This window comes from Chelon labrosus (assembly GCF_963514085.1).
Source record: "Chelon labrosus genome assembly, chromosome: 9".
NCBI lineage: Eukaryota > Metazoa > Chordata > Actinopteri > Mugiliformes > Mugilidae > Chelon > Chelon labrosus.
The window spans coordinates 13,338,137-13,353,639 of record NC_140359.1 but is presented as its reverse complement, the minus strand read 5'-3'; the positions used below and the strand labels follow the sequence as shown (position 1 = coordinate 13,353,639).

At 40.0% G+C, this 15,503-nt stretch overlaps 1 protein-coding gene across 1 annotated transcript; it reads right to left on the bottom strand.

The window, feature by feature from the left end:
* Positions 1-125: 125 nt before the first annotated feature.
* On the bottom strand, positions 126-15,196 carry LOC311493194 (uncharacterized protein; the record flags this gene model as incomplete). The annotated part of the gene is made up of 7 exons (XM_084551755.1): positions 126-862; positions 1,617-1,873; positions 2,087-2,180; positions 2,349-2,496; positions 2,593-2,650; positions 4,745-4,803; positions 14,871-15,196. The coding sequence occupies 7 exons, from the start codon at positions 15,194-15,196 to the stop codon at positions 419-421; spliced, it is 1,386 nt and encodes a 461-aa protein (XP_084407881.1). The 3' UTR covers positions 126-418.
* Positions 15,197-15,503: the final 307 nt, after the last annotated feature.

Genomic DNA, 15,503 nt, shown 5'->3' with positions numbered 1-15,503 from the left:
AAATCTGTTATGAGGAGAAAATGGTTGAATAGGATTGCCTCAACTGTTACTGTGAAGAATGGGACAGCTTTTTTGGAGAAGGAGGGGCGCAAGGGGCTTGAGTGTTCACATGATGTTTTTCTCTATCCTGATGCAACATGAACAATGTGATTAAAAGAGAAAGGATAACCATTTTGCAGATTTTCTGTGAAAAATCTGAGGCTTGGTGACATTTTCAATTGTATCTGCTGGTTTCCACAAAGATTTGAAATAAGAGTAAGGAACCAAGTGAAAATAAGTTTTTAATGAACACTTAACTTAATGACACAACACAAGGACAGATATAAACTCCATTTTTAAAAGTGCAAATATATAAATGACTGAATAACAAATAGGCTGATAATATGTTAGCTCATACTTTTTGGGTTATGTTTGAGGCTCAGCTTTTGTGATCTGACCCACTGCCAAGAGTATCATAAGAAGGTGGGTAAAGGGTCATGTAGGACGGAGGTTCTCCGCCCTGTTGGAAATGTGGTGGAACCGTAATGGCTGGAGGCTGCACTAAAGATGGCATGGGAGCTTCAGCAGAAAACCCGTATGGAGTTAGATTCTGTGGCCACTGGTTATTGTAGCCACTTCCTATGTTTGCAGGCTGCGGGGGATATGGTGCTGGGTATGCATTAGCACTCGGGCCTGCGGGTAGGGGATGAAGTCCAGCAGGGAAGCTGGGGGGAGGGAAGTCACTGTAACTTTGAGCCCCAATAGCTCCGGGAGGGTAAGGCCCTGCAGCCTCACCAAGGTGCATGGCAACAAGGGCAGATGAAACGACAACCAGTGGAAACACCACCTCTGGATCACGGGAAAAACTGATGTCCACATATACCTGAAAGACAAAGAGAAATTCTTAATAAAGTTGGCAGATAAACATGATTATCGTCTTACACTGTGTTCTTATAACCTCAAGAAGGCCTCACAGTAAATTCCAGCGTACTGGAGTCACCCCCCTCCACGCTGCCACTGCACAATCTCGTTTTTCTCGCCATTCAGTGACTATCAACAACTAAACTTTCAATAAAATAGACTAGCCCGTTTATATAGCAAAACATACCTGACACGTTGATGCGGACTGAACCACGACCCGATCGACCAAATCTATCATGATTTGCAAATACTGAAGTTACACAGCCAGCCTCACCTCTAGCGAGCTCCCCAGCTAAGCATGTTTCCTCCTGACCCACAGCCACTCGCTTGCTCTCTCTGCTGCCCATGACATGTTGCATACCGCAGTCCTGCATCCTGGTGCCATGTCTTCCTCAGGTAAGGGATGTGCACACCCAGTCATCTAGCCATTACAGTTTGGCCCTTGTCAAACTCTCTGAAATCCTTCCACTTTCCCTTTTTTCCTGTTTCTAAAACGTCAAATCTGAAGACAAAATGTTCACTTGCTGTCTAACTACCTAATACATCCTGTCCACTGACAGGTGCAATGAGAATGACATAATCATCACCCTTCACTTGACCAGTGATTATGATGATGCTGATCAGTGTGTGTTTCTGTTTGATTAAAACAAGTGTTTGCAAAGAAAAGCAGTTCATTCCTTTCTGAGTTCACGTATTGATACCATGTTGTTACATACCTTGACGTAATATTCTACCGTGAGGATTTCACAGTTATGGATAGTGTAGATGGCATCAGCGGGAACCATCAGCTGGCAGGAGACTGTTTCCTCTGATCTTGGCTTGATAGTGTCGCCAACCCCTTTGGTGAGAATTTTTTCCTTGCTGGTTTTGGCGGAGCCGACGCGGTACTCTATTTTCTGCACTAATTTGAATTTGGGCTTCACATTTTTGGAAGAAGAGTTGCTGATTTTGGCAACAATAGACAACGTGTCACCTATCAAATTCAAATGACAACAACTGAGTATGCACCAATTTTTCTCAGATAATATAATCACATATAAATAATAGCATATTTTTACATCTTCATGTACATATATGAGAAACATTGAACAGCCCCCTTCTGAGTTAGTAAAGAAATACATCAGATATCAGCTGACAGTATCCTGTGTCAACATTTGGTTGTGTTATTAATGTGCAGTCACTTTACCTGGAGAGCAGACCTTCTGAGCAGTAGCAGACAACTGAACTTGTGTTTTGGAGAAAACACCCGTCTCTTTCGTCACTGAACCAGACTGTGGACACTGTAAAAAAATGCCTTGTGTGATCACTCCTTATTGCTGCATTTTACTCAACCCATTCCCTCTATTAACCCATTTTTCTTTTCATCATACAGCTTACTGCCCTAAATATTTTCAACTGTAGCAGCTACAAGTATTACATTTATAACAAGTAATATGTGACACACTTACCATTACTTGACCCATGTGTGGAAAGGTCTTTGAAACAAAACTGATCTCTTCTTGTGTTTTTGAATCCAACCTCCAGCTCCTGGATATTCTTGCCTCAAGCATGTAGATAATAGATCCACGACCCCCCTTGAAGGATGATGGTAGGTCCCTGTAAGATAGATAGAAGCAACACAGGAATGAATGTATTTGCAAGAGTAAACAATGACACAGAAGCTAATGCTAGTAACAAAAAATCTCCACTTACCACTGTGGGATTTGAATCCTGAACTTAAACTGATGGATACCTTTGGGAAGTACAGTGCCTGCAAAAGTAGTAATGATTAAGCCATCTGTTAGAGACTTTAGAAATATCAGAGTCTTCACAGAACTGGACTGATTACAATTGTGAGATTCATATTCTCCAAGTGAAAGTAATTCACGATGGCACATGCTAGTCGTGATAAAATGCAAATCTGAAAAGAAGATGTCCTTTTAAATGTCTAATTAAAATCTCCATTTTTTAATAGATTTCTGAATTCCAGTATTGATGAATTCATTGATGTATTATTAAACTACGTTTTCTTTAATCACTTGTTTTTGTAAATCCCTTAATTCATTTCATTTATAAATTATTTGTGTATATTCCATCTTTAATGATCATTAAATCTTGAATAATGAACTAGTCTAAGTATTTTAGTATTTTAGTAAAAGATCACTTAATTTTTAAATTTAATAATGCCAATGTGTGTTACACAATTAAGTTACTGATTGGCATTAGCTGGCCGAATACTTTCATGACACCTGTGTTCCTCCACAGTCTTCGTAGCGTGAGAAGTCGTTACATCCCACACTGTGGTTACCAGAAATGACTTCACAATATTTAGGTTTACTGTCAAATGTGTAAACAAAGACATACACAGTTTATGAAACAAACCAAGCCAACACAAACAAACCCATCCGGAGGAAACCAAACGTTCCAGGATGGGGGAGTCACGCTGACTTCTCATAGACCTATCCGTCTCGCTGAATTAATTTGCTTTCGCTTTGAACACGGGCCAACACACATTACAATAGTGTATTCGTGCACTTTTACTGTAGAAAAAGCACTCAAGAATTGCGATGTTTTTGCAAATGTTTATAAGTTAGCTATTAAAGGCAAAATTAATACAACAATACAGAAATGTAAAGAGCTACCTTTTCAAACAACGCCCATTAGAATACAACAAACTTTTTCCAGCTTGCTAATGACTACGAGGTGACATTTCTTTGTTTTACCTTCAGCATTTTCTAAGTATTCTTCTATTTTGAAATATCTCCTGTAGGCACTGTAGGAGATCTCCACAAATGCGCCTCCTCTTGTCCAGTGAACGTTCGCATCCCCTTTGGCTTTTATCCGCAAGCTTTTGACTTTGGTGTCTTTTGTCAGTTTGAAAGTAACGGTGACTGCAATAGTATCTCCTGCAGAGAAAGTGATTTCTTCGTTAAGCGCTTCATAAGTCAAATTTAAGTCCTTTATCGGAGACATGTTTCTGCCACCTACAACAGTAATCCTGCTGACAAGCCCCTGTTTATAAAACTACGTCCGACTCCACCCCAAGAGTGAGATCATAAACAAAAGCAGGGGTGGAAAGTAACGAGTTACATTTACTCTCGTTACTGTAATTGAGTAGTTTTTTTGTGTACTTGTACTTTTTTGAGTACTTTTTAAAATCAGTAGTTTTACTTTTACTTAAGTACATATTATTGGAAATAATTTACTTCACTACATTTTAAATAGCTTCCGTTACAAAGTAAAAAAAAATAAATAAAAAAAACAGATGAACTTGCACTACGTCTGCGTGCCACTAACTATCCATCTGATTGGCTCTGGACAACTGCAGCGCCAGAAGGTCATAAACGTCGAGACGTTGGCGACACAGAGGAGCCAGAGCCATAGAGGAGCTTGCTAAAAGATGGAGACGAGTGTTGATGGAGAAGGGTCGAATTTGGGACAGAGAGACACGCACGGAGAACGTGAGGCCAAGCCCTGGCCATACTTAAGGGACTTCTTTGAGTTCAAGTCCGCGAATGACAACGAGACGCAGCTATCCACCTACAAAAACTCTGTTTCCAACCTGCGCAAGCATGTACAGGTAAGATACCTCAGTGAAGCTAAATGTGGCAACACACGTTCGAGTGGGAGGGGTACTGTGGGTTGATGTAAATATCCCAAACAACGCCACCTTGGGAATTTCGCCCAAGGAAATAGTTTTTAGTATTTGTACCAATAAAAAAAGGAAGGCATTCAGGTTCGTTTCTCTTAACGAGCAGAAGACGTGGTTCCAGTTAAAATACACTTTATTACAAATTTTACTAAAACAATATCATTTTAAAACACAGTTAAGGAAGGGGTGTGCAAGGGCAGGGCTGGAGTTTACCAGTGGGGAGGCTAGGGGAACGAGGAGTGAAGGATCCCAGGAAAAGACAAAAATGAAAACTCAAGGGTCACACAGCACACAATAAGGGGACACCACCACCAGGACACCAGGGCCGCCACCGTAAACTACCAGCACCTGCAAGGAGAGGGGAAAATGTTAAAGAGGGGTAAACTCAAAGCAACCAAAAATCCCAATAGAATAAACCAATAAACAAAATAATTAATAATCATAAACAACTTAGGGGTGGCAGCAATCAAATTCAAACCAAAACTTAGCTGCCAATAATAAGAAAAAAATATATATAATTCAAAAAGGAAACAAATAAACAATACACACAACAGTTGAAAATTATAAGAACCAGCTGCAGTACATTGATATACCCGCAGGCAGCTGGACAAACAAAACCTAAACTATTGCCAACTAAAGAAAAAGAACAAACTTCAACTTGGCAAGTCAAAATTAACAAAACTGAAACGAAATCAAGTCAAATAAACAAAAAATAAAAGAGTTAACCCAACGCCAAAGCGAGCAATTCGGCAGTATCACAGTGGAGTAACCAGAAGCCGAGCTGCGCAACTGAGGGTAGTTCCCGCACAGCTAAACAAACCCGAAATAAAACGGCAGCAAAGCAGCAGTGGTTGTGGTAGCAGTATCCCACTGCTCACCAGTCAGTCTGTCCTATAAAAATAAAATGCACTAAATTAATATATAAAAAAAACACTTAATGCAGAGGCTAAAAGATTAACCTTACATACCGATCAGGCGGCGTCAGATCACACACACACACACAGGAGAGAAGCAGAAGGCTTCCTGCTCTATTAGCCGTCGTAAGAGCCTGCCGCCGAACACGGGCCAAGCACATTTGGCCGTTATTTCCCGTGAGCCAGTCAGGTACGGACCGTGTCGGAGGGCTACACGCAGACAAGCAGTAATTGGGTGACATGCACAAATATAAAATTACATACACAGACACTAAGCGAGGCAGCTACCACCACATTACCTGCACAGGCGACGGCGAGTCGGAGGAAGTGAGGCAAACCGGAAGTGGGCGGACCTCAGAGCCAAAGAGCAAGAGGCCGAACAGATAACACTGCCCCCCTATATAGGGTAACCCCATGCGCTAATTGATTAGTGGAGAGAGAGAGCCAAGCAGCACATTCACCTGCATGAGAGCCAGGATGGGGCATCTCATCCTGCTACATAAATAACGGTACATGCAATTAATCATGGATCCATGCAATTAATAACTTTGCTCAATCATGGTATGCTAACGTCAGTGTTAGCAGCCAGCTTTATAGTGCTAGTTAACGTTAGCTAACTTGGTAAGCTAGTAAGCTTCATTTTAAACAATCAAATTTGACTCATTCCTTAATTTCACACAAAATTATGCTAATATTGCTATGAAGTGGGTTGAAAATTGCTTATGAGTGTATTAACACATTGAAAAATGCACCAAAGAGTTATTAAGTTTTGGCTAAAATCTTCTAGTGTTGTTCTAATATTGTGTCTCTTTAAAATTAAAGAGTATGGTCTAGACCTGCTCTATGTGTAAAGTGCCTTGAGATGACTGTTGTTGTGATTTGGCGCTATATAAATAAAGACTGATTGATTGATATATTGGTAAATGTTTTTCATTCAGTAATCTTATATGCAGGATAAAACCAGGTGATCTGGGACCACACGTAAAGTGTGCCAGTGACCTATCCAGTCTACTCTTTCTACATGTCACTTTGAAAAATCTGAATGAATTAATATAAAAAATATTTTAACTGTATGTTTAATGAAAACATGGTATTGATTATTTATATGATGATGTTTCTTTTTATTCACAGGAAACATCCATCAAAGATGAAAGTCTACACTGACCTCATGGCAGCACGGAAGCAGACCCTGGAACCAGAAAAAAACCCAAACAAGCAAAAATATCTGACTTGGTGGCAGTGGATGGAACCAAACGTGTGCCGCAAGCAAAAGTTGACACGGTTATGATTAACTTAATTTGTGAAGGCCTTCATCCGTTTTCTGTGGTTGAACAACCTGCTTTTAAAGAAGAGAGGAACTGTAATCTGGATCTATCTGTGATCTGTGTTTTCTTTAATAAAAAAGTGAGTTTGAGCTTTGTGTATGTTTTTGTACTTTTTTATTGCATGGGGAGAGATTATACACCTCGCCTAAGAAGTAACTATGTAACTTTTACTCTGAGTACATTTTAAATGAGATACTTTTTACTTTTACTGGAGTACATTTTTACACCAGTACTTTTACTTTTACTTAAGTAAAATTTCATCAAGGTAACAGTACTTTTACTTGAGTAGATTTTTTTGGTACTCTTTCCACCCCTGGTTTTTTGAAGGGGCACAGTTTCACACTCCCATGGCATTGATGTCAAAGTCTATGTTCATCATACAAATTTTGCTACAACACAGATTATCTCTACACCTAAAGATCTTGTGTATCACACACTTTAAATATTTACTATAGTTTGTCATTACAATACTGAACACGAACATGTGTTCTTTTTAATATTTTAAGTCTCCATTTTCTAATAGATTTCTGAATTCCAGTATTGATGAATTCATTGATGTATTTTTAAATTATGTTTTCATTAACTATTATTGTTTTTGTAAATCCCTTTCTAATTCATTTAATTTATAAATTATTTCTATATATTACATGTTAAATGCTCAGTAAATCTTGAATAATGAACTAGTCTGCAACTGAGTATTTTTATTTACCATAAAAAAAACACTTTTAATTTTTAAATTTAGTAATGCCAATTTGTATTGCACAATTAAGTTACTGATTTGCATTAGCTGGCCGAATATTTCCATGACACCTGTGTTCCTCCAGCGTGAACTGTGATTGGTTGCATCTCACACTGTGGTTACTAGAAATTATTTCACAATAGTTACGTTTACTATGAAATGTTTAACTCTTTATGGTCCGTGAAACATATATGGCAACTTCCACACACATTTTAAATGACATCCCTGTGCTACATAGTGAGGTTGGGAAGAATGTGGTTTTTACCCAGCCAATCAGAGAAGATCAAGGCAACATTCTCAAGTCAAATCAGGGTCAAATATGGTCTGCAACGTCCACCTCTGAATGAAACCGAAGTATAAATGCTTTATTGGGTACCATAAAGAAGTGGCCTAATGTTGTCTAATGTGAATACACCAATACAGATAAATGTAAAGACAGCTACACTCTAAGAAGTGAAACATGGATGTTGTTTGCATTACATTATTTTTGTAAGGTGAAACTATTGAATAATTCCACTTTTGAAAAATAAATCAAGAGAGTTTCATTGCATTAATGTAATACAAAAAGGTTTTGGGATTACAAAATTGTGCTGAATTGAATCTACTTAATCAAGTTATTTAAAACACACTGCAGGCGTTAAAATGAATGAAGACCGTCCCAACGCGGTTTCCGTACTTTCTTGCACATGCGCAGTGTGGCTGAGGACGCCTTGGAAGACACGCCCATAGACATATATATATATACGTAGTGATGGCCAGTCGAGGCTTTGTTGAAGCCTCGACACGTGATTCAAAAAAAGGCTCATTACTCGAAGCTTCAGTGACACAGTGCTCTATTAGGACATAGTGGAGAATAAAATGCAGTACAATCGAGACGTGTCTTCATGCTTGTATGGGAGTTGATTTGCCATGCACATTCCTGTTCGACTACACCACATGGATATGTGGTTTAAAGCTGATAATAAATAAATGATATACATATTACAATAAAATACATAAAAAGCAATCATTGGGAATCGAACCCTTGCTTCACTAACGAAAGACCGTTGTTTTTTCAATGTACCACTAACCCCGTGTTTGACGCTGGACCTTTTGATCTACGTCACTAATACACTCTCCCTTCGGTAGTTTACACTAATGTTTATGTTACAGCAGAACTAGGCAAATGCTTAGGGCCCCCAAGCCACCAGGGGGCCCCAAAGCTGCATGTTCATCCTCATCTGTGAATTAAAATGTCCTGTCTTTATCTGTAGCTATCTCGTGTGTTTTGTTACATCCCTTTTTATGCTTAAAAACAAACGTCGTAGGATATAAATAAAATAAACTGCAATAATAAGCAGTGACTGGTGTTTTTGTGGCAATACTGCATCATATTCGTTGGTCCTATGTGTAAATGAATGCAGAAAACTCTTAAAAGTGACAACTTTGTTATTGGGCACACTGTACGTCACAGTGTTTAATATAAAAACAGATTCATTTTAATTTTCTGTATTACAGCAACATCACTGCAGTTATAAAATATGAATATGCACTAATGATCTATTTTACGTGATAACCTAAGGAACCTTGTCTTTACAGGAGCAATTCTATCTACTGAACTTCCTGACGAGGAAGCTCCAGAACCATCACATAAACTGTTATTATTACTTTGATTAAGTATATCAGGTGTTGCTGATAAGTGACTGTGATGTTAAATAAGTATTATTTTTAAGTGTTGTTTTGTTTTCATTGTTGCACTTTAAAATCAATGTTGGTTTGTTGTATTTTCTTATGTAAACATTTTTATAAACACTCAAAATATGTTTTATTTATTGACATATAGAGGATTGTTGTTTTCCTTGTATTATAGTTTTTTATCAGTTTAACTTGCCTGAGTGCCCCCCCCCCCCCCCCAACAACCAACCACAGATACATTTTGCACTGAATGCAGTCATTTTGCACAGACTCCAGTAATGCACAACTGTCACTTTCTATATTTATATTACTTACTTGCCTATTTTTTATACAGTCCCTGACAAAAGTCTTGTCACTTATCCATTTTGTAGAAACAACAGTTTATGACCTGACTTTTAATTAATCCATTGGTTTTAGAAATGGCTCATATGAAAGCTAAAACCCTCCCAAATTATGTTTGATATACTAAAATAAATTTGCTTCACTGAAGAAAGATTGATCATTTAATGAACACAGAAAGGTCAGATTTTGGCAAGACAAAAGTTTTGTCGCCTACAGAAAGTAATGTGAAAATTGAACAAATCATTTACTTCAAATACAAAAATATGATGCATAACATCAGTGAATTAAGTACTGGTGCTGTGAGATCCATATTTAATATCTTGTATGACTTCCATGAGCTTGAAGGACTGCATCCATGCGGTTCGACAATGATTCATACAATTTATTGATGAAGTCATCAGGAATAGCAAAGAAAGCAGTCTTACATGCCTCCCAGAGTTCATCAAGATGCTTTGGTTTCGTCTTCCATGCTTCCTCTTTCATTCTTCCCCAGACATGCTCAATGATGTTCATGTCTGGTGACTGGGCTGGCCAGTCCTGGAGCACCTTGATCTTCTTCGCCTTGAGGAACTTTGATGTAGAGATGGAAGTATGCGATGGAGCACCATCCTGCTGCAAAATTTGACCCCTTTTATGGTTGGGAATGTAAGAGGTAGCTAATACTTCTTGATATTTTACGCTATTGATATTGCCTTCCACCCTGCAAATCTCTCGCACACCCCCATACTGGATGTAACCCCAGACCATGATTTTTCCGCCACCAAATTTAACTGTTTTCTGGGTGAATCTCGGATCCATGCGAGCTCCAGTAGGTCTCCTGCAATATTTGCGGCGGCTGTGATGTAATTCAACCGAAGATTCATCTGAGAAATCCACCTTCTGCCACTTTTCCAGCGTCCATCCTTTTAGCAGGCTGTGGGCCTTGGCAAATGCCACACGTTTTTTTAATTGCCTTTTGTTTAGTGCTGGTTTCTGGGTACTGATTCTACCATGGAGGCCATTTCGAGACAGGATTCTACAAACTGTTCTGGTTGACACGGGGACTTGAGGTGACCAGGCCTGGTGGAGCTCTGCTGCAGTGGAAAAGGGGCTGGCCTTGGATTTTCGAGCCAACAAACGGTCCTCCCGAGCAGTTGTCTTGCGGGGTCTGCCGGACCTGGGCTTGTCAAAAACATCTCCAGTCTCTTCAAATCTTTTTCTTATTCTTGTAAGACTGCTTTCTTTGCTATTCCTGATGACTTCATCAATAAATTGTATGAATCATTGTCGAACCGCATGGATGCAGTCCTTCAAGCTCATGGAAGTCATACAAGATATTAAATATGGATCTCACAGCACCAGTACTTAATTCACTGATGTTATGCATCATATTTTTGTATTTGAAGTAAATGATTTGTTCAATTTTCACATTACTTTCTGTAGGCGACAAAACTTTTGTCTTGCCAAAATCTGACCTTTCTGTGTTCATTAAATGATCAATCTTTCTTCAGTGAAGCAAATTTATTTTAGTATATCAAACATAATTTGGGAGGGTTTTAGCTTTCATATGAGCCATTTCTAAAACCAATGGATTAATTAAAAGTCAGGTTATAAACTGTTGTTTCTACAAAATGGATAAGTGACAAGACTTTTGTCAGGGACTGTACTTAGTTTGCTAATTTAATTCTATTTTTATACTCTTAATTTTACTGTTTCTGCTTTGGCTTGCAGTGGGACCAGGGTAACTCATTTCATTCCACCTCATGTACCAACATGTGTGTAATGACAATAAAACTCCTTGAATCCATCTAAGGGTTAGTAATCTCTTCAGCGTAGTTTGACAAACTGGGGGCCCCCAAACAGCATCCTGCTTAGGGCCCCCACGAAGCTAGAAACGGCCCTGAGTACAATCAACAAAACACTACAACATAAATACAATTCATTTGTGTCAAGTAAATAAGCGCGTTGAGTACCTTCAACATAAGCGCGTTGAATAACTTCAACATAAGCATGTTGAGTAACGTCAACATAAGCGCGTTGAGTAGTATTTAATTAAGACGGTTTGGTGGGATTTGCTTAAAAGCATGTAGTAATAATTAATTTTCTAGTATTCTTCCCATTTATTCAGCCTAGTTTCATTGTAGATTCCTTCTGTCCAGTGCATCACCTTTGGTTTTTATCAGAAAACTTTTGACTTTGGTATCTTTTGATAAATTGAAAGTAACCGTGCCTACAATGGCTACAGTCTCCTGCAGAGAAAGTGATTTCTTCGTTAAGCGCTTCATAAGTCAGATTGAAGTCCTTTATCAGACATGCTGTTTCCTGTTTTGTCCCCTACAACAGTAATCCTGCTGACAATCCTCTGGTTATAAAACTACTTCTGACTCCGCGATCATCATCAGTGAGATCATAAAAAAAATCTTGACAGCATTCATACATTCATCTTCTGTACCCGCTTAGTCCTGTTAAGGGTCGCTGGAGCCTATCCCAGCTGTCATCGGGCGAGAGGCAGGGGTACACCCTGGACAGGTCACCAGTCCGTCGCAGGGCCAACATAGAGAGACAGACAACCATTCACACTCACACGCACACCTACGGCCAATTTAGAATCACCAATTAACCCAATGAGCATGTCTTTGGGTAGTGGGAGGAAGCCCGAGTACCCGGAGAGAACCCACGCAGACACAGGGAGAACATGTAAACTCCACACAGAAAGGCCCAGCCGGCCCAACCTTCTCGCTGTGAGGCATCAGTGCTAACCACCTCGCCACTGTGCTCTACTCTAAAAGTAGGCCTACTCTAAAAGTAGGCCACAGTGACAGCACTCTTTTAAGCAATTGAAGTCAGTGCATGATGACAACTCAGGCCATCTAGGTTTATTCATTTTCAGGTGATTATATTTTATAATAGAAGTCAGAGTTTAAGGGTTTGTGTTACAGAAAGTAGATTTAAGTGTAAAATGATTAGAGGATGTTAGTCTGATGTTCTACTTAACCTTTAATGGGGCAAGCGACCATATTTGGTAACTTCCACACACATTTTAAATTGCATCCCCATGTCTCTCAGTGAGGTTAAGAAGCATCTCATTTAAGCATTCATTTAAGCAGCCACTTTTAAGTCAGTGTATTATGACAACTCGGGTGATACAGCTTTACTCATTTGCAGGTGATTATTTTTTACAACAGCGATCTAAGTTTAAGGACTTGTGGCAATGCATAATTAGAGTACTGCGGGACCTAGATGCCACACGCACGCAGCCTGCACAGGTGCGAGCCATTTCTAATTGTGTGCTCCCCACGCGCGCATCCTGCACCGGTGCTAACCATTTCTATTTGTGTGCTAGTCAGTCTGGCTCGCTCTGTAACACCAGTCAAATGATACTCTTTTGCCAAGGTTAATTTTTGTTTCTACTTCCTTCTTCACTTTCCAATTCCTGCTTAACTTTCAACAATCGTGACTGAATCTTTCACTGAACACGAGTTCAGATGTGTTTTATCTGTATTGATCCAAAACAATGAATTTGAAAATCATGGAGATGGATAAACAGTCATAGGGTCTGCGCACTGTCTAGTTGGGGTCTGCGCTGTTGCCGTAGCTTCTGCATCAACTTAATGCAGAAGTCTAAACTGGCTATAATGTGTCAGTTGAGAAATGTTGACAGCATTATTTTAAGCAGTCAGTGCATGATGACAAATCAGATGATACAGGTTTACTCATTTCCAGATAATTATTTTTTATAATAGATATCTGGGTTTTAAGGGTTGGTGTTACAGAAAGTAGATTCAAGTGTAAAACTATTAGATTATTTACAGAGATGCCAACATATTAAGGCACAACAAAAAAATCCTTATACTCACACTGAAAGACTCACAGAGGAACTTTATTGATCTTTATTCAAGTCTGAGTCAGAGAAAACACTAAAACAGAGAAAACATTAAAACAAATCAAGTCCAAAACACTGACAGAAGTAGTTGTCTGGTGTTCTGCTTAACCTTTTATGAGGCAAGGAACCATATTTCGTAACTTCCACACACATTTAAATTGCGTCCCTGTGACTCTCAGTGCGGTTTAGAAGCTTCTCGTTTTCACCAGGCAATCAGAGAGGATCAAGGCAACATTCTCAGGTCAAATCAGGGTCAAATGTGGTCTGCAGCGTCCACCTGTGCATGAACGCTGAGCGTAATCACTTTATTAGGCCTAATGTTGTCTAATGTGATAAAGCATATGTTGATGTGGATGTGCACTAATGTTCTAATGGAACCTTGGTTTTGTTGACTTTCAGTTTCAGGTGTGAGCTGTCACACCACTCTACAAACTCCAGTAGAGCTGGATCAGTTTGTCGATGCTACTTATGTCCTTTTTGCTGGTGCTGCTCCCCCAACAAACCACAGCAAAGTACAGGGCACTCGCAACAACAGACTGGTAGAAAATCTCCAGGAAGCAGAATCTACTCGGGCCTTCTTGTACACAGCATCGGTGTTGTCTCTTCCGTCCAGTCTGCTGTTCATGTGGACTCCCAGGTACTTATATTGGTCCACTACTTCCACCTCTAGGCTCTTGATGGTGATTGCCTCCGCTGGTGTCCTCTTCCTTCTGAAGTCAGTGAACAGCTCCTTGGTCTTGTACACATTCAGGAGTGGGTGGTTTGCCTGGGACCACTCAACAAAGTCTCCGATCAGTGTCCTATGCTCCACCTCCCGTCTATCTCTAATAACGCCACCACTGCAGAGTCATCAGAGAACTTCTGCAGGCGGCAGGACCCAGAGCTGTAGTGGAAATCCGACGTGTAAAGAGTGAACAGAAATGGAAACAGGACAGTCCCCTTTGGTGCTCCCACATTACTGACAACAGTATCGGACAGAGAGACAATCCACGTTTCTCAAAACAACCATCAAAACTGACGCCTTCAACTCCGCACTCAAACCGCTCCTATGTAAATTTCTTCATTAATGGCTTTACACGGGATTTCCACCCAGGCCTCCAGTGAGCTATCGCAGTACCAGATATAGTCGACAAATTACTAGCTAAAGTAAGCTCCATTTCATCATACATATACCGGATGACTTTCATTCCTTCCCCTCGACCCCTCTCATCCCTTGACCCCTCTTATCCCATCCCCTTTCACCCTTTCCTTTTGAGTCTCGCAACCTGATGACATCTAGCTTTACGCAGCACCCTCCATCAAATTTGGAGGATACTTCTCAATGGCCACCAGAAATGTCATCAATATTGTCATCACAGCTCTTCTTTGGGGGCACAAATTCAAACATCCAATTAGCCGCATGTGTTTAACCTCTCCTCACCCGTTTGGCTCAGTTCTCACTACCTCCACCATGGACTATGAGTTGGTACTCGATACATCCGACAGAGAGTCTTTCGAATTTCCACCAATCAATCCCAGATTCTCTTCTTCAATCCACTTCTTTTCATCTACTTCCAACTGGACACCTTTCCTGACGACAGGCAGTCCATGTTTCTGAAAGCCTTGGTCATTATTCTCCATCCAGCGACTCCGACCACCATTCTTCAACACCTTCATCTCCTTGACCCCCTCCACCGTCAGTCCTTCTCTGGCCAGTACTCCTCTACACCTGTCATTCCATTCCATCATAATGATAACAAGGCAAAAGTCTTCCAACTTTTGTTCCTCCAGGAACCCATGAGCAGTGCCGGTGGCGCTCTGAGGAGACATTTATATCCAGAGAGCTTTGGCTTTATAAACAATACATTTTTATGTGTATTGTAAATGTCCTGCTGAGCTAGCCTTAGATAGTTTTAGCTACAAGCTAACGCTAAGCTATCTGTCTGACACATGCTACGCTAGTTGGATAACAGACTGTAAACTGGAAGGAGTTGCCGTCGCTGCCCCGAACATTTAGATGCATTGCCAAAAGTCAGAATTTCTGTCAAATTGCGTATTCATTTTAACATGCCCAACTTTACAAACGGTGCCCCATAGTAAAACGTAAAGAAACGCTAAACAGATGAAGTTTGTTGTA